We start from the raw sequence: 20,909 nt of genomic DNA on the forward strand, positions 1-20,909 counted from the left end.
TTTCTTCCTAACAAAGACCGTAATTAATTTGCCAGAATTGTACATAATTATATCATAGCATTGAAGGTTGTGCAATGTAACAGCAATATTTAGACTTAGGGATAAAACACGGAACGGTTCCGTATTTCACAGAAAAAATAAACGTTTTGTTTTCGAAAATATAGTTTCCGGATTTGACTATATTAATGACCTAAGGCTCGTACTTCTGTGTGTTATTATATTATAATTAAGTCTATGATTTGATAGAGCAGTCTGACTGAGCGGTGGTAGGCAGAAGCAGGCTTGTAAGCATTCATTCAAACAGCACTTTCCTGCATTGGCCAGCAGCTCTTCGCTGTTCTTCAAGCATTGCACTGTTTATGACTTCAAGCCTATCAACTCCCGAGATTCGGCTGGCAATACTAAAGTACCTATTAGAACATCCAATAGTCAAAGGTATATGAAATACAAATGGTATAGAGAGAAATAGTCCTATAATAACTACACCCTAAAACTTCTTAATCTGGGAATATTGAAGACTCATGTTAAAAGGAACCACCAGCTTTCATATGTTCTGAGCAAGGAACTTAAACGTTAGATTTTTTACATGGCACATATTGCGCTTTCACTTTCTTCTCCAACACTTTTGTTTTTGCATTATTTATACCAAATTGAACATGTTTCATTATTTATTTGAGACTAAATTGATTTTATTAATGTATTATATTAAGTTAAAATAAGTGTTCCTTCAGTATTGTTGTAATTGTCATTATTACACATATATACGTATATAAAAATTGGCCAATTAATCGGTATCRGCTTTTTTTGGTCCTSCAATAATCAGTATCGGTATCGGCGTTGAAAAATGATAATCGGTCGACCTCTAATGCTTAACCATCTGAAAGGAACGAATTGTGAGGCCCAAACCATTGCTGGCAGCTGCATTGTGAACTCAGGTGGAATTTATACATTTCTTGTAACTTTTTTACAAAAAAATATTGGGGGGAAAAGGCTGTTTAAACCTTAAGAAATGTTTTCAATTTTTCACATCCCTCTCCATCACATCAATTCAAGTCCCATTAATAAACCAGCTCCTGTTCTTCAGCCACTCYACCTAACCTGGCTGAGTTAAACCTTCAGTCTTAGTGGGTGTGAATGACTAAGTCAAGGAGAAGAGGGGCCTCAGTAGCGCTGGCTGTTTGAGTACAGTAGAGTAGAGTACTGTGCCCTGAGGGCTAACCTTGTTATCATAGAGAGAGGACATGCCGATCTTCAGCTTAATTAACCAGAGGTTGACCTTGTAATGCAGCCTCAGCCTTTGCCTGCCTGCCTGGCTGCCTGGCTGGCTGCACTATCAGGAGTCAGTCTCCTCTCCTAGGAGAGCAACACTCAGTATGGACGGACAACGCATCATTTGGAAGCTTCTAATGAAGGGCTGGACTGATGGCCGATTTCATTAGTGGGGAAAGAAGATTACTGTAGTTACTATACAATGTGGGAGTGATTGAGTTAGTGTGTGTGTGTATTGGTGGGGGTGTAGGCCTATCCGGTTTCTGTGTACAGTGTGTGTGTTCTAAAATGTGTGTGTGTSTGTGTGTGTGTGTTATAAAGCGGGTGTGCACAGAGCATTTCAGGTCGAGAGTGAGATAGGGGCCAGGAACAGGGTTGTCTGTTTGGTTTGTTCAGCAGTATGCACCTGAATGCCACAGATACAAAAGACATCAATACTTATCTCTCATCCATTCAGTGTGATGTGCGCGTCACAAATACTTCAGCCCTAACTGATCATAATGATATCCTCTCATTCTGTGTCCTGTATGTTCTGCAGTAAGCTGATGATGAAGGTTATTGTTTCTCCTTAGCAGTAGAAGCCACAGTATACTCCGTTTGTCTCTCTCAGACTGGGTTGCAGTACATCCAGAGCCCTTCTCTCTCTACCTGAGAGTAAAAGACAGAGTTGAWTAACAACCACAGCATGTGGCGATCCGCCAGCCCCTCCACTGCAGAGGCGCTCAAACTGCTACTTTAAGCTAAATTTGATGCCTTTGTGACTATCTGAAATTGAAACCTTACCTCATCGGAAGAAATTGCTCCAGGGTGATAGAGAGAGAGATGGGTGGGATGGAGAGGGGGTGTTGTGTGGTAAGGGTGGGGATCAGAGCTGTTGAGTGGTGCTGTCTTTGACGGCAGTGGTCTCTGGTGGTTGTGTGCGAAGATAATGAACTCATGAGAGATCCAGGMGGAGGATCAGTGGCTGTGTGGATGAGCTCTGTGATAAATGGGACATCAGATAGTCATTCATCTCACTGACATTTTCTCCCATTTTGCTCCGCACCGCACCTTGCTTTACTCTGCTCAGCAGCAACACACCTCGGTTTCACCTCGGAACATTTAAACCTGCAGTGTGTCTGACACACACAATACTGTACATTCATCCACTACTGCTGTTTATGATCAAGGTGAAAACATCATTTGTACGTTTGATTATATTTTTTGATTCATGGCCTCTGCATAATTGCAGAGCTGATGGGAGGTTATGCAAGGTCGCATGGCTGCTACTGTATATGATGAGTGTCCTGCAGTGAACAGGTCATTAACCTTTAATCCTATCCCCTCTAGCCACATGGTGTCCACTCCATCCTCATCTCTCACTGAACACACCCACTGCTGTTTCTCTGCACTCACACATATATCACACATGTGCCTTCAACAATCCCTCAATTCCAGCTTGCAGCGTTCGAGGGTAGAGAGAAAGAGAAACGTGATACAGTAAGAAATGTAATCTAGCCAGGTTAGAAGACCTGAGGGGGTGATTGACATTAACAGAATTCCTGTAGAATTCAGGTTGGGTAATTATAGAGCTCTAGGAATGACTGTTCTTCACTATAATGAACTGACTTGCTCCTTCATGGCAGGGCAGTGTATTGCTAGACTGCTTGTTTTATTGCCACTCTTCCCTCTGTATTCCTTTTTTATTGAGTCTCAAAGGTCAAATTGTCTTGCGGTTGTGTAGTGTTTGATGGATGGTTCCATAGGATATACAATGGGAGGAGAAGACAGAGTGGCTCCTGTGGATAGAGTCAGAGTGGGGAGCGACGAAGGCTCAGTTGTTTCCAACCTTAATCACTTTTAGAGACTGGTGTGGGTCCAGGGGAGTGAGATGGGGGTTATAATGTGTGGATGTGTGGTCACAACCTTAGCCCCCCAGGGTAGATTCGTCTCAGCTGTTAGTCCCAGTGAGGAGCTCCCAACTCCCAGTCTAGCTAATGACTGACTGTGGCCTTGGCCAGGCTAGGGGAACACTTATCTAGCCCCTAGCCTCCCCCAACAGAAGGGAATGTCTTTTTAACAACATCCCAGCCAAGCACATTACTGTGGCTGTATTGATAGACAATGCCCGCTCAAGCCGAATTGGCCCCTCATTAATTTCYTGTCCAAACATTTACATTGCCTTGTAAATCATGTGCTAAGTTCCAACAACAAGATCCTTTCATTCCACCTGGCTGCTGCCAGGATTGTTTCCCTTGTCTAGGATCAACATCCTCTGAAAACAGCCTTCTCGGAATCTCAATCCTGCCTTGGATTTATGATGTCATTCATTCCCATTCAGGCCAATAACATCCAGGGCTCCGACCATTCATTCTGCTGTTTCACATGCACCTTTATGGAAATAGCCTCTGTAGACCGGCCATTAACATTGAAAGGGTGAGAGAGTCCTTTCAAGTTTTAAGAATGTGTGTGTTTGTATGTGTGTATGTATGGTTTTGTTTGATTGTGCTCACAGATGTATCTGTGTAATGTGTGTAGTGTGTCTGTATGTGTGCGCGTGTGTGTGTGCGCGCGCGCGCACGTGTGTGTGTGTGTGTGTGTGTGTGTGTGTGTGTGTGTGTGTGTGTGTGTGCGCATGATGGGGGTTCTGTAAGTGGGATATGCACTCCTGAGTGGGCTATGGTCCCATGCTGCTCTGTAAATGGCTTGGTGCTCAGTGCTGCTCATGCTGTCTCCCCTCACAGTGTGACAGAGAGTTCACATCTAGGCCGCCGCTGTCAGGGGCGCAATTAAGATCTAAAATAAATGTAGTTCATGCTGATACACACACACAGTCCTGTATTATAGCACTCTGCTATTGCCAGCACTTAGGATTACTCTGTATGATGGTGTCAAGCAAATAAACAGTGCCATGAAAATGACTGTCGCGCTAGTGTGTGAAATTTGAAAAGCATTTAAGGATTTGGCAGGCCTGTATGAGACTGCTCTTTCTATAGACTCTGTCATTGCACACACACACACACACACAGACTCACACATTATCTAACTACTTTGCAGTCTTATTGAACTTAATTTCTCTCCCTTTCATAGTATCCTGCACCCTGTGCCTCTGTTCTCCTCTCAGTGGGAAATGCACAGTGAGCAGAAATGCACCAGCAGGGGGTTTGACCGAGCCCCAGGCGTTTGCTCTTTCTCCAGAGGCCTCTGCTCTGCTTTGCTCTTACTGTGTGTGTGGACAGCCCACATGCTCAACTAGGGGCCGTAACTTTGAAAAGGGCTTCTTTATACGTATCAGAATTCATAGCATTTTCCAGCCATGTTTAGGAGTGAGTTTCAAATAGACTGTGTGTGGCACTACTGCTACTGTCAGTGGACATTTTGAGAGCGAGTGGTTGTAGGCATCTCGCTCACACACAAGGCCACACACAAGCACATAAACACACATACATTCCTCTCCCACATACCTGAGTAAATGACAGTGTTCAGCTGTTCATTTAATTGTAGTTTATACAGCCTGAGAAGACTGCCAGGCACTCTGTCTTGCCCTATTTTTCACTACAAAGAGCCTGAGTGTGTGACTGTGTGTGTATGTCTGGAATACTGGTCTGGAAGGCATGGGAAACACAGACTATGAAGTAGTGGGGGACTTGACATTGTCTCGGTTGACTTKGAAGTTTCTGGTATGGAGAGGTCAGAATCAATTTGTTACGTCCTTATATAACTATATATCCCATCAGGGGGATTTGATGTGCATCTCCTGGGTGAGATGAGGCATACATGGAGTACGTGGTCAGTTGAAAAGTATAGTAACCAACAGATCTGATGAATGTTTCTTTCAACACATGTGATTACCCATAAACACTGCTCTGCTCCTGCACACCCTTAGATGTTCTGCTGAATCCCAATTTGCCGGAACTCATTATAAACTTGGCCAGGGAAGAGAGAGAGGGGAAAAGAGAGAGAGAGAGATAAAGAGAGAGCGGGATGAAGAAAGGTTCTACATTCTGGTTTCTCTGAGAGAGCCATGAAGCAACTCTCCTCCAATCTCCTCCACTTAATGTCCGGAGCAGAGCGGAGCRTCCTCTCTCTCTCTCTGATGTCCAATGGACTTTGTCACAGCCAACTTGATCCTGTCCTTCCCATCCCTTCTCGGGTTCCAGCGCAGTATTCCGTGCCAGCACTGAACTCTTCCCCTGCATACCGTCCTGTTTTTCCCTGTTAGTTTCCATCCCAGATCCCAGCCAGAGACGTTACGCAAATACTCCCAGACGAATGAGGTCATTAAGTATAGGGTATGGGGGTCTCCCCCAGCCTGAACATTGACATCATACTTAAACCTTCTCAGGAGACAGACAAGCTGACCTAATTCATGACCGCAACCCATTAGTCTCAACTCTATTAAAGAATCTGAAGTAGAATCATAGCAAAAACACCAAACCATCCCAATATAAATCTCTTGTTTTCCCTCTCTCTCTCATCTGTTTCGTGTTTGTTCTTTTAAATAACCATCTGTGTTGTATTAGCTGTAGAGACGGTAGACCTCTCTCTCCAAATGAGAGATGTTGTTAAAGGCTAAAGCATAGAGCAGTAACTACGGACCAGCCAGCTCCAAATCCCTGTCTAAGTGTGGACAGTAATCCTGGGCCTAGCCTGCGGATCACATCAATGCAGCTAACAGACTTTTATGGACAAATGTGATTGTTTCAATAAGCAGTCCCTCTGCCCTCTGTTCTATAGCCCCCCTAACTCCTCCCTCATATCTGCCTGCTCTCATTAGGCCTGGCTAGTTTTCTACCAGGTGCAGTCATAGTGACACATAAAGATTTACCTTGTTACCTTGTGTGTATTGTATGTACCTATATACATGTAACTGCCAAAATAAAGGAACCACTCGATTCAATGAGGGATACAAAGTATATTGAAAGCAGGTGCTTCCCAATGACTGTATATATCATGGTTCCCCAACTACCGTTTATTTTATTTGGCCCCCCAAATATATTTGTTTTAATTCTTTGACATAAAAGACTGTAAAAACACCAACAAATCAGCTCCAAGTGATTTTAATTTTGGAAATCTGTTCCATATCATTCCCACGCATAATAGAGAGATACTGTATATGTGATCACATACAAATGTAAGCAAGGTTTAATTAGTATGTTTTGCAAGTTTTGAGATGATGTTTTAGTCAAATATTATATCTGTTTGGGCATCTTGCGGCCAATTCTCAGTCTACAAATTGTTTGTAATTATGTTCCCGCCCTCTGACCATCCGCTCAAGAATAATCTAGGCTGAATCTAGTTGATAATCTCTGGTATATATGAATGGACAAAGCCGTCGATCACGTGTCACCATTCATTCCTATGTGAAGACTCAATAGCGCATTGAAGCCAAATTAATTATGTTAAGATGGCGTCTCATAGAGACATAACATGAGCAGTTTGAGCTATTCTAGGAAGTGATATTGCAGGCTAGCTCAGTGCTGCCCCCTCTCATTGAGTATATCAAGTTGATGGCCGACTGGGGTACTGCAGGCTGCCACTAGCAACTAAGTTATCCTTATAACTTCTTCTGTGTTACAAGGCCATACATCTGGTGTATTAGAAGCAATTATTGGTACCAATATTGTCTTCTAAACATATTTTTATTTACACAAAGTTTGCCATTTTTCCATTCACTATAATGGGGATCCTGTTTTCTGCTAACAATGCCTGCAGGACCGTGGTTGGCCTTGAACTTCTGTGGCTTCACTGAGAGGGGGCAATCGTCTCCCCCTGGTGCTTCCACACAGGTGTGGTTCCTAAATTAATTAAGCAATTAACATCCCATCATGCTTAGGGTCATGTATAAAAATGCCCAGTTGCCACTGATTTTGGCTACCATGGCTAGAAGTGACTTTGAAAGAGGAGTCTCAAAAGAGCATAGGGGGTATAAAGGGTGTGTGTGTGTGTGTGTCGTCACCAGATCTCAACCCAATTGAACACTTTTGGGAGGTGCTGGAGCGACACCTGAGACAGCGTTTTCCACCACCATCACCAGAACACCAATGATGGAATTTCTCATGGAAGAATGGTGTCACATCCCAGAATATATGCCAAGTCGCATTGAAGCTGTTCTGGCGGCTAGTGGTGGCCCAATGCTCTTAAGACACTTTATGTTGGTGTTTCCTTTATTTTGGCAGTTACCTGTATGTTGCATGTGAGTGCTGAGTGCAGAGTGCTATGTCTGTTGTCTCTGTGTATGTCCACTGTTATGATAGATAGTGTGAAGACCCTTGAGGTTCGTTGTAATCCGTTTTCAAGAATCAATTTCCCTCCATATTCCTGTCTATGCCATTTGGCCAAAGGGATGAGAGGGGAGGATGCACATATTAGATTACTCTTCCATTTACCACAGTATGAACCCACCGGATAGACTCATACGTAGGTAATCCCAGACGCACCCCAGGCGCAGATTTACTTTACCCGCTACATCAGTTCTGATTGGCCAGGACTCTCCACTTGATGCGGTGATGTCATTTACAGCATCACCGATACCAGGGGGTGACATAGCGGCCAAAGCATTCCACACTGTCAATGTCACCAACCGCAACTCAAGTACCTGGGTGTTTGGGGAACCAGCGAGGAGACAAATATTCACATTGTTTAAGGAGTGCTTTTAGTGGGCCTGGTGTGTGAAGCTGGGCCAGAAAMTGTAACCCGACGCTACACCTCTTCACACTGCTGCCTGTGGAACTGCTTTATCTCCAGATCAGTTTTTACCACTCATTTCCTGTGTGTGTGTGTGATAATGTGGTTTCCTACCTGTAGAGTGGTTATTTTACATTGAGAGATTGCAGCCATTGTAATCCCAAGTGCCATGCTTGGATTTGCGGTTGATTTGCGCATCTCTTTAAGTGGTGTGTTTGCATCACCCCGCTTATGGCATCGCACTCTGTTTGTCAAACTGAGACACAGGAACATAAAGGAGACACTTTGGGTTCAGGACCACCAGCAAAGTCATAAAACCACACTTGATCTCAGCAATGCAATACTCGACATATGCTCAGACAGTCACTGCATAGTCTTTGATGTTTTAATAAAGATGTTAATGTCTGTTCTGTTTTCATTCATTCATTTGTATGCGTTCATACAGTATCTGGGTGGAACTCTGCTTATCAAGGTGTGTTGGATATCTGTACAATACTATTGTCTTTTGCTTGGTCTCACACTCTCTTTGTCTCTTCCTGGAAAGAGAACCCAGAGCAGTTCTGAAAAGACAGAGGAGATTCACCTCTCCCATCTTCCTTCCTTCACTCTCTCCTCCCATCCTCCCTCGTATTCCCCTCGTCCTCCCCTCCACACCAAAGCTGATTCTCATCACTACAGTAGAAGAGCCTCAGGGATGATTGACAGACGTAAGAAGGAAGTGTATGTCTGGCAGAGGTGTTTACAAATGAACATTGGTGTGTGTGTGTGTTCACAAGGTGCATGCAGTGTGGATGCGTACCTGTTATGGTCTGTGTATATTAGAGGTCGACCGATTATGATTTTTCAACGCCGATACCGATTATTGGCGGACCAAAAAAAGCCGCTACCGATTAATCGGCCAATTTTTTTGTTTGTTGTTGTTGTAATAATGACAATTACAACCCATGCTGAATGAACACTTTTCTTTTACCTTAATATAATACATCAATAAAATCAATTTAGCCTCAAATAAATAATGAAACATGTTCAATTTGGTTTAAATAATGCAAAAACAAAGTGTTGGAGAAGAAAGTAAAAGTGCAATATGTGCCATGTAAAAAAGCTAACGTTTAAGTTCCTTGCTCARAACATGAGAACATATGAAAGCTGGTGGTTCCTTTTAACATGAGTCTTCAATATTCCCAGGTAAGAAGTTTTAGGTTGCAGTTATTATAGGAATTATAGGACTATTTCTCTCTATTATACCATTTGTATTTCATATACCTTTGACTATTGGATGTTCTTATAGGCACTTTAGTATTGCCAGTGTAACAGTATAGCTTCCGTCCCTCTCCTCGCTCCTACCTGGGCTCGAACCAGGAACACATCGACAACAGCCACCCTCGTAGCATCGTTACCCATCACTCCACAAAAGCCAAGGGGAACAACTACTCCAAGTCTCAGAGCAAGTGACGTCACCGATCGAAACGCTATTAGCGCGCACCCCGCTAACTAGCTAGCCATTTCACATCGGTTACACCAGCCTAATCTCGGGAGTTGATAAGCTTGAAGTCATAAACAGCTCAATGCTTGAAGCACAGCGAAGAGCTGCTGTCAAACGCACGAAAGTGCTGTTTAAATGAATGCTTACGAGCCTGCTGCTGCCTACCATCGCTCAGTCAGACTGCTTTATCAAATCATAGACTTAATTATAACATAATAACACACAGAAATACGAGCATTTGGTCATTGATATGGTCGAATCCGGAAACTATMATTTCGAAAACAAAACGTTTATTTTTTCAGTGAAATACGGAACCGTTCTGTATTTTATCTAACGGGTGGCATCCCTAAGTCTAAATATTGCTGTTACATTGTACAACCTTCAATGTTATGACATAATTATGTACAATTCTGGCAAATTAATTACGGTCTTTGTTAGGAATAAATGGACTTCAAACAGTTCGCAACGAGCCAGGCGGCCCAAACTGCTGCATATACCCTGACTGCATCCACGGAACGCAAGAGAATTGACACAATTTCTCTAATTATAAGAAATTCATGTTAGCAGGCAATATTTACTAAATATGCAGGTTTAAAAATATATACTTGTGTATTGATTTTAAAGAAAGGCATTGATGTTTATGGTTAGGTGCAACGACAGTGCTAAATCATCACCCGTTTGGCGAAGTAGGCTGTGATTCGATAAGAAATTAACAGGCACCGCATCGATTATATGCAACGCAGGACACGCTAGATAAACTTGTAATATCATCAACCATGTGTAGTTAACTAGTGATTGTTTTTTATTAGATAAGTTTAATGCTAGCTAGCAACTTACCTTGGCTTCTTGCTGCCCTCGCATAACAGGTAGTCAGCCTGCCATGCAGGCTCCTTGTGGAGTACAATGTAAGGCAGGTGGTTAGAGCGTTGGACTAGTAACCGGAAGGTTGCAAAAAACGAATCCCCGAGCTGACAAGGTAAAAATCTGTCGTTCTGCCCCTGAACAAGGCAGTTAACCCACCGTTCCTAGGCCATCATTGAAAATAAGAATGTGTTCTTAACTGACTTGCCTAGTTAAATAAAGGTGTAAAAAAAATTGGCCAAATTGGTGTCCAAAAATACCGATTTCCGATTGTTATGAAAACTTGAACCCGGCCCTAATTGATCGGCCATTCTGATTAATCGGTCAACCTCTAGTGTGTATGCATGCAGTGTTTGTGTGTGCGGTGTATGTGTGTGTGTTATGGTCTGTGTGTATGCATTCATTTCGGTGTGTGAGCGTGCATTTGTACGTGTGTATGTTTATGTGTGGGATTGCGTGCTGGCTTGTGGCTGGCTCTTTGCAGATAAGGCTTGGTCTTCCTCAAGCCCACCTGTGGCGGGGCGATACTACAGCCCAGTAACACCAGCCAGCTCAGGGAGCTTCTCCACCCCTYAGGCACAAACCCAACATAATTAAAACAAGCAAAACAACAAGCGTGCAGAGAACAGGGAACTGGGTAAACTGGTGGCCGTTTCCCACTCCACTTATTACCCTTCTKAATATGTCTGCACAGTGTGTTTATTGTAATTCAAATTAAATATGTATGATCTTGCCCTGCGGCTAGGTTGGTGGTTTGCTGTCTTTTCCACCATGGAGTTGTTTGTGTATGGATGTGTTTGTGTTTTTGTGCATTCATTTGAAATGCTTGATGGAGCCCTCTCACCTGCCTTAGAAAACACCCGATAATTATGTTTTGTATCGTTTCATTATAGCGAGACTTAATTAGATCATTGTTCTCAGGACGACAAGGCATGTAGGTTCTCTGTCCTGGTGGGTTTTCAGTGTTATCTATGGGACAGAGTAATGAGCACTACTGGAAAAGGAAATGTAGGAGTAGTGTACCACGTGGCCCTCTGTCCCTTCTCACTTCCCGAACGCTCTGCTGATGAAATGGAGAGTATAGAGGTTATCGATCTTCCCATAGATCAGTTTCCCTCTACCTGCAACCTAATGGGGGATGTGGGGTGCAATGGTCCTGTGTGTGTGTGTGTGTGTGTGTGTGTGTGTGTGTGTGTGTGTGTGTGTGTGTGGTTGTTGTGTGTGTGTGTGTGTGTGTGTGTGTGTGTTGTGTGTGTGTGTGTGTGTGTGTGTGCGCACGTGCATATGTGCCTGTGTTCAGGGTGAGGCTGACTGGAAGCAGCAGTTGATAATCGGAGTGCCCTCTTTCAGTGACATTCTCAGCAGCCCCTTGCCATCAAGGTCTGTGTCTAGAATTCTGTTGAGCCAGTGGAATTTATACCTACTGCACTGAAGTCATAGCATCACTGAATGTACAATATATCATTTCTATTTGTAATGTAGCAAATCCGTAGTAAATTCCAGAGGAAGACAGAGCACACACATCAAACAGACATACAATGTGTGAGGTATTTATGTGGCTGACTATTTGTGGTTTAAGGAATCAGTAGGACGACAGCACTGTGACTGTCCTCCCCCACAGTCTCTGTGCTACAGTAAGTAATGTGTTGCAGCTTTCTGGTGTAGGTATGTGAGTTGGGCTCTGTATCTGCTCTACTGCATCATCCCCATTAAAGCATTATAAAACATGCATTAAAAACATGAACTCCCAGTCAGGCCACTGCGGGCCCTGTAAGTCAGCACTGTGAACCACTGTGCTCCCAGCCACATGAAAGAGCAGCAAATCACATCCCTGCGTTCCCAACAGGCAGTAAACAGGTAATATACTGGACCACCCACAAATAGCTGCAATTACTGGACAGTATTAACGACCTTCTCTCTCTCTCTCTCTCTCTCTCTCTCTCTCTCTCTCTCTCTCTCTCTCTCTCTCTCTCTCTCTTCTCTTTTCTCTCTCCGTCTCATCTCTCTCTCTCAGAGTATCACACACAGACAAGCATAGTTAAGCACTTAAACCTTTTTATGCCAAAATGGATCTGTTCAAATAGTAAGGGTAGCTACAGTAGAGCCAGTACAAATGTCCTTTGTTAGTCGTAACAGGATGGAAGGATAGAAGGACGGAGGGATGGATGGAGGGAGGCAGTAACATGGAGCTCATTAAGGAGCCTTTGTCTCATATCCCCTGAGGGAGCGAGGGACTCAGGAGGCTAGGACACTGTGGAATGAGTGACAGGTAAACAGAGTAGGAGGAGACTGTGTGATTGTTAGTGTTTGTATAGATGGAGGTATTGGCCCATATCTCCAGGTTTTCCGTAATGACTTCAAGGAGAGGCTCTACTCGCAAACACACAGGGACGCAGTTGCACATGCCAGCACTCTTGATTTGGAGAAGATAATTACTCACCATTAAGACCAGGTGTTTTGGCTTACACCCATTTGAATGATCTACATGTACGCACACCACACACCCACACACACACTCACACACCTTCTCCCACTCCATTGTCATAATTAATATTCTGAGAGAGCAGAGAGGGGGCTTTACCCCTTCATTCTGTAGCCTGCCTGACTGCCCGCTGCCTGCCTGCCCACTGCCTGCCCGCTGCCTGCCTGCCCACTGCCTGCCTGCCCACTGCCTGCCTGCCCGCTGCCTGCCCAGCTCCCAATCTGCCATATTCTGCAGCTTTGCACCACTTACCCAGCAGAATGTTAATGTATAATTCCTTAAAGAAATAGCCCCTGACTGCTGCCTGATAGATATAATTTTTTGGTTGAAATAATTTATTAGGGAGGGCTAAACCCCATGGCAGAACATGGAAACACTTCAAAGCCTTGTTTAATAAAACATACAGTGGACATAGCAGCTTTCTCTTCTTCTCCCTCTCAGAGAGTGTTACAGTGCCGACAGCAGGATCAAAGACTTCTGACAAATGGAAGTTGATTAACAGCTAGACCCGGCCGCCTCAGCGCTTCACAGGAGTGAATAGCCCTGAATTCCTTCAGTGGGATTGTAAATGTTTCAAAATAAACCTCCCTCTCGCTTCTATCTCTCCCTGTCTCTGAGCTTTATGCATATCAACAGAGAGCGCGAGAGCCTTGGAAAATATTATATAGCGTCCATTTTGAAAATTAACAGCATTAGCTTTTACCCCCTTATAATCAGATTTTAGCACAGAACATATAGATTTAGAAAAATGCTCATATCATACTCTCACAACTATAAACAACATTTTATTTTTGCAGTGGAGATTTATTAAGGGAAGAATTGTTTATTAAGATATGCCAGCTGTGCTTACTGCTATGTATTGCCTCCTGGGGCTCTGGGCCCTTAAACAATAGAGAAACATTGTGTCTGCCACATGACAATGTGTGTTCATTAGAATGTCAGACAGGATAACAGTTGGTACATCCACCAGCACAGCTACGATATTGCCCTGTCTAATTACTGTGCTGCTGCTGAAGTGAACAACTGCTGAGACTGATATGTACTGTACTGCTGGATGTGTGCATTACAGACACAGTATGGCTTCCTGGGCTATTTATGCATTAGAGAGATGTATAACGTGTGTGTGTGTGTGTGTGTCTGTGTGTGTGTGTGTGTGGTGTGTGTGTGCGTGTGCGTGTTTGATTGAGTTTGTGAGGTAAATCACTTAATCTTAGTGGGTGCTTTGTTAATGTGTGTGTCTCTGTGTGCGTGATAAATATGGTCTGCACATTCCCCCAGACTCTAATAAGCTACTTTTTCTGATGCATGCTTCCTCAGAGGGTTACAGTATTGTGTGTGTGTAAAAGGGGAGGGATAGACCCTGCCCTCTGGCCTATAGTTAAGGATGAGGGTGAGGAATGCATTTATATGACAGAGTGATGTTTGGGTCATGGCATGTGCTGCTGATTATATTGTGCTTAGGCCTTACAAATGTAAATAAATATTTAACAGAGGGAGGCAATTGAGCCAAAAAAAAGTTTTCAAATACTTGAATGACCTTAGTTCAACTCCTATTCAGCAGATGTTAGCCTGTTGGGGAGGTTGAAAGAGCCTTAGTTCAGCCATAATCCGAGAGGAAGTTGTAACTCTTTACTGGAAGCTAGAGGAAATTATTATCTTGCAATATTACAGTACCACTTTTACATTTTTCTGATTTTTATTTTTATTTTGAGATACGTGAGGGGCATCCGGTCAGGGAAGGCTTCAACATACGTGCAATGTAAATCTCATGTAATGTCTCCTCTCGTCTCAGGATCTCGTCTGCGTCAGGATGACTCCCCTCCACGGATCGTGGAGCACCCCTCTGACCTCATCGTGTCCAAGGGGGAGCCGGCCACCCTCAACTGCAAGGCAGAGGGGCGTCCCACCCCCACGGTGGAGTGGTACAAGGACGGGGAGCGGGGGGAGCGGGTGGAGACAGACCGGGACAACCCCCGTTCCCACCGCATGCTGCTGCCCAGCGGCTCCCTCTTCTTCCTGCGCATCGTCCACGGCCGACGCAGCAAGCCAGACGACGGCAGCTACGTGTGTGTGGCCCGTAACTACCTGGGCCAGGCCGTTAGCCACAACGCCTCACTGGAAGTAGCCAGTAAGTAATGCTCTCTCTCTCTGGGTGGTGGTGGGTTAAAACCCCCTCGGGGCTGGGCTGGTGTATGACCTTAGTCTCAAGAGACTACGTGGGCATGCTGAAGACATCTATTTGCTTTATTTCAAAGGATGTGCATKGAACATGTACATGTAAATGATGGATATCACTTCTTTATTACACTGTGGTCAGTGTTCTTAATAATTACAGAAAGCAGTCATTCATTAGATGTCTGAGCAGTACTGTGGTTCCTGCCAGGTTGGAACGATCACTAAAAGGAGAATATCCAATGTCACCAACCACAGCACCAAACCAGCCCAGTCAAAGCCATGGACCAGAATAGACTGTGAAGTCATGGTCTCATGGTGATGACAAGTCTGGCCCTGCTCTCTCTCTCTCTCTCTCTCTCTCTCTCTCTCTCTCTCTCTCTAGCTCAGCCTTTGAACAGCATCTAAGATGACTACAGCCATGCCAGACACACAATAGACAGATAATATGGAGACTGAGCTTTAAAACCTTTAAAGGTTTTCAGAAGGCTGCATCTGAGCCTGCATACAGTTTACCTGAAGTCAGCTCAACGATACTAATTACTCTACTGGCCCCTTACTGGACCGTTGGATCTATCTGCAGAGTATGGCAGCCTGTTTATTCTTTTTGTCATCGTTGTTTATTTTCTAAACCCCAGTGCAAGGTCAAACAAGGTAAAATGCTAGCTTGCTCTATACAAGAGTATGTGGGACAGAATGGGTCCGCAGACCGCCGAGTGCTGAAGCGCGTAAAAATCGTCTGTCCTCGGTTGCAAAACTCACTACTATGTTACAAACTGCCTCTGGAAGCAACGTCAGCACAATAACTGTTCGTCGGGAGCTTCATGAAATGGGTTTCCATGGTTGAGCAGCCGCACACAACTCCAACCAATGCATGGTAAGATCACCATGCGCAATGCCATGCATTGGTTGGAGTTGTGTAAAACTCACCACCACTGGAGTAGTGGAAACGCATTCTCTGGAGTGGGGAATCACGCTTCACCATCTGGTAGTCTGATGGATGAATCTGGGTTTGGCGGATTTGAGGAGAATGCTACCTGCCCCAATGCATAGTGCCAACTCTAAAGTTTGGTGGAGGAGGAATAATGGTCTAGGGCTGTTTGTCATGGTTCGGGCTAGGCCCCTTAGTTCCAGTGAAAGGAAATATTAACGCTATAGCATAAAATTACATTCTAGACAATTCTGTGTTTCGAACTTTGTGGCAACAGTTTGCAGAAGGCCATTTCCTGTATCAGCATGACAATGCCCCCATGCACAAAGTGAGATCCATACACAAATGGTTTGTCGAGATCGTTGTGGAGGAACTTGACTGGCCTGCACAGAGCCCTGACCTCAACCCCATTGAACACATTTGGGATGAATTGGAACGCCGACTGCGAGCCAGGCCTAATTGCCCAACATCAGTGTCCGACATCACTAATTCTCTTATGGCTGAATGGAAGCAACTCCCTGCAGCAAAGTTCCAACATCTAGTGGAAAGYCTTCCCAGAAGAGTGGAGGCTGTTATAGCAGCAAATGGGCGGATCAACTCCATATTAAAGCCCATGATTTTGGAATGAGATGTTTGACGAGCAGGTGTCCACATACTTTTGGTTAGGAAGTGTATCGTCTGTCCATAGTAAATGTGAAATATGGTCTAACTAGCAGTTTTGGGGTTATATAAGGATTTTCAATMCAGTTTGATCTTCTGTCCTGTTCAAAACACCCTGTGAAACCCTAGTGAGAGAGAGCAGTAATCCTCTGCTATCACGGAAACAGCCTTATTACCAACTTGGTTTTCAACATTGAAATAACAGCTTCATTTAGTCTTTTTCTCTATTAGTTCTTGCTAATGGGCCTGTAGTGGTAATCCTTGTTTCAACAAGTGCTGTCTGTCTGACAGGTAGGGAGGGCAGAGTCAGTCCCAGGGTTTAGCACGGCTTTTCTGGACCTACAAACACGGGAGGAGCAACTCCAACCCTCACTACCGTGTAAATTATTGATGATGCATGCTGTGATTAACTATTTCCCAAGTTGGGATTAATAAAGTAATACTCTACTCTCTACCTTTAAAGCCTTTTTAGAACAGGAGGGTTTCACATGTCAGGGCAGGAATAACCATACATATACCTCTCTCTATGTTTTATATTCTAGCTGCCTGGGTTGATGTAGTGCTGTATCACTGTTTATTCATATGTAATCTTACAATGCTTTATAATCGGTGTAGTGTTTGGAAKGGGCCTGGTCTAGCTGTTGTTCAGTGTTTCCAGACAGTGTAGTTCAGGACCCGTTTACGCTTAGTTTGTTGATGCACCAGCTTGTTTCGTGGTAAGTCTGCCAGACCAATTGTACAAACTCTCAGAGTTCTCTTACAGGTTTATTTGCCTCTTATTTTAAACTTGACCAATGAACCAACCTTCTTTTGTGCAGCTGAACAAACACATTATACAGTGAATGTGTCACAGCCATGTGAAGACAAGCATCAAACTGGATGTGAGATAAGGTTCTCTGTTTGGTCTCGGGTGTTTTATTTCACCAGAATATGTTTCTATCACAAGCAACATGAACTCTCTCACACACGGGCGCTTATAAACATGGGTACCGACACACAACCACACTCCTACGCACGCAGATTCACACTGTCTAATCACGCAGATTCACACGGTCTAATCACGCACATTCACACTATGTCTAATGTCCGTGTCCTCCTGTTGAGTAGAAGGAATGTGTTTTTCATCAAAGCTAATTTAGCACAACCAGAGCTTAATAGAAACATCAGTGAATCAAATTACACATTCACGCATATAATTGACTGATCTTTGCAAGACCGGACCGCACGGGAAGGTGACCTGCTGTAGTTGCATGCAAACTTCCCTTATACACTGACCTACTTCTAGCTCTCTGTAGCCCCTGTCTTCTAGGCCTCTGCTCTCCCTCTGTCCCCTCACCCCCCGGGACCTTGGTCCCTGCCCCCACAACACTCATCTTCTCTCTAGTTTAGCCTACACCTCTAACCTGAAGCCTTAAATAGAGCCTGCACCCTACTCTCTGTCTCTCTCTTCTAACCCTTTGCCAAGTTCCACTGAAGATACTTTGTTTACTTGCCAGACTATTTGTCTTTCATTAACTTTATTACAAGGAGCTTCCCTTGCTTCCCTTCAGTCASTCCCCTGATGTATTTAGCTCTCTGCTTGCTGTGTGGTCCTCTCACAGTCAAGGGAAAAGGCTAGGGATCCCAGGAGAACACGCTACCCCCCCACTCTCTCTCTTCCTTCTAATTATTCTTCCACCCATCCCTGTTTKACCATTTTATCTGTTTTGTACAGTTGTGTAAACCACTCTTCTCAGTAGTGGGTATACTCAGTTGCAGGGTGAGGTAATTTGAGTTATGCTCACATGACGTGTCTCAGCATGTGTCCTGGGCCTCTCAGGGCTGAGCATGTCCTYGCTGTCCCAGAACCACCTCATATCCATAACCACGCGGTCTTCCACCACCTGAGTCTTAGTGAGGTGTCAAGGGTAGGTTGGGACTGTCTGAGAGCTCAGGGGTACGGTTTTTGAGATGTGACAAATGCATAATTTCAATGTCTGCTTCAGATGCCTGTAGTAAAATAATACTCCAAAAAGGTTGGTGAACGTTTACTATACGACCCACCTACTGTACCATCCATAATAGATGTGTTTATGTGTGTTTGAGTATCTAGTAGTGCTGTAGTTTAGAAGGGTTACTGTGAACCTAACTGATGCCAGTGTATTTCTGCTGAGTCTGCCCAGTGTGAGGGGTAAGCCTGTGGTGCTGCCCATTAGGCACGCCTGTGGTAAGCCTGTGGTGTTATCCCCCCCCCCCCCCCCGTGAGGACTCTGTCTGCCTGCACGGCCAAAATACACATCAACCAATGCTTGGTGAATCTATAAGGGAGGGGAGGGGTGGTGGAGGTGACAAAAGCACTGGTTCTGGCAGTAGGCAGGAAAGACAACAGGGACAGAGGGAAGAGAGGGAAGCACTCAAAGCAGCGTTCCTCTACTTCCTGTTGACAGGGATTGACGACAGTGGGCATGCCCTCACACTCTGTCCCTGCCACAGTCACACTTTGTATCCATCTATCACCCAGCTACAGTACTTCATGTGTCCACTCCACTGACTCACTCTAAGGAGATCTACTGTGCTGCCTAACAGCAAACCTTTCTTTCTTTCTTTCTTCATTCTCTCTGTTCTGACCTGGCGAGTTTCTTTTGGGATGTTGAGGGCAAGTTTGTAGAGGCTAAATTGACTTATGTCCTACTGATTMAACTCAAAGGGGTCGTGCTGGCGCAGGGGTTTCCCCCGGGTCATTCCGGGTCCCGGGGTCACCCATATGTGGCAGAACAGAACAGTAGAACATGGGGGTTCAGAGGTGCTTTTGACACCATCATGCAAACAGACCTGTAAGAGAGTCAACAAGCATTCGCCTGATGTGGGGGTATTTATGTGACTGTGTTTCTGCTGTGTAAGATACATCTTGAATAGTACTGTAATCCTAGTCTCTGGTCCCTGATGGATTGTTGTAAAGCCCCTGTAGGTTAGGACAGACTGGCCCCTGGCCGTTTTATCTTATGAGGTGTGTGTGTGTTCCCTCTCTCCTGGCCAACACTCTGTCACTAAGCCGGTGATATGACTGTCAGTCAGTGATCACTCCCCGAGTAGGGCTGTTACGGTGACCGTATTACTGTCACACCGGTGGTCACGAGTCATGACCAGAGTCAAATTCCAAGTGACCGTTTAGTCATGGTAGCTAGGCTTCTCCAAGCTCTGATGCTGCTGATGGTCATTAGTAGCCTACCAAACTTGCTAACTGCCTGGTACTCAGCACTCTATTGTCCCTCTAATNCTAGGCTTCTCCAAGCTCTGATGCTGCTGATGGTCATTAGTAGCCTACCAAACTTGCTAACTGCCTGGTACTCAGCACTCTATTGTCCCTCTAATCACACTGACATCAATGCAAATGTTTTCGAAAATCTAATCAAACACTTCATGAGAGCCCATGAACTCATGTTGCGCAACATTTCTATAGGCTATGCAATTGCGTGAGAAAACTATTTTGATGTCCCCTCAGCTTTCTACAGGCCTACTATATTTATTTCTCAACTTTCCTAATACTAAGCACATTGCTTCTATTTACAACATGAGTATAGCCTACCTGGCTGGCATGAAAATGAACCACGGGAAAAGCATCCTCCATTAGCTATTTAAGTGCATATATGACATGTATTTTTCCCCCTGCCCCTGATCCGAGACAGATTTATGTGCTTGATGTGCATGACAATGGTCTATTATAAATCAGAACTATTTTCACACATATATTATTTAATATATGTAAAGACAAGATTAAATAAAAAATAGTCTGATGGGTGACAATATTAGCCTATCACTTGTGAATGATTAACACTTGTGAATGATTAACACTTGTGAATGATGCCCAGCTTGTGTGCACTAAGGCAAGAAACAGAGTATAGCTTTTTTTGCAACTTTTTCAAATCATAGTCACACACCTCATGTAGCCTAGCCACAGGCCTATATGTTTTGATAAGGTTTGTATCACAACTGAAGTAGCCAAATAACTTGTTAAAATTAMGCACATAGGCTCTACAGCGGTTGTAAAGATTTAACTGGCATACATAGGTACCACGTACTTACATTTGCGCTTATAGCCTACTGCCGTGTGCGCAATCCTACGCCTATAATGTGAAGAAATAGCCTAATAGTTTATCAAAGTTTTAAGCTAAATGTTCTGATCTGTTGCATCAGCATCATTGCTTTTAAATATTGTTTTTATGCTACTGGATGTATKAATTTGGGATCTATTGCATCCCACAACTGTCCCAGACTGTTTGAAATATTTATTTCTCATGTAGAAGGACAAGTTGACCAATAGAATAGGTCAAATTTTGTAGTAGATTGACATAGGCTCATGCTTTTGCTGTTCATTAGGCATACTCATCTTGTTGGCTGATGAAAAG

General features: G+C 44.1%; 1 protein-coding gene across 1 annotated transcript in view; it reads left to right on the forward strand.

Moving 5' to 3' along the window:
- LOC111980003 (roundabout homolog 1) overlaps positions 1-20,909 on the forward strand; it is a 274,583-nt gene that overhangs the window by 74,948 nt on the left and 178,726 nt on the right. The window contains exon 3 of the mRNA XM_070449749.1: positions 14,554-14,889. Coding sequence (XP_070305850.1) covers positions 14,554-14,889 — 336 coding nt within the window. The remainder of the gene's footprint in view (positions 1-14,553; positions 14,890-20,909) is intronic.

The sequence above is a fragment of the Salvelinus sp. IW2-2015 genome, linkage group LG20, assembly GCF_002910315.2.
Source record: "Salvelinus sp. IW2-2015 linkage group LG20, ASM291031v2, whole genome shotgun sequence".
In the NCBI taxonomy this organism is placed as follows: Eukaryota; Metazoa; Chordata; class Actinopteri; order Salmoniformes; family Salmonidae; genus Salvelinus; species Salvelinus sp. IW2-2015.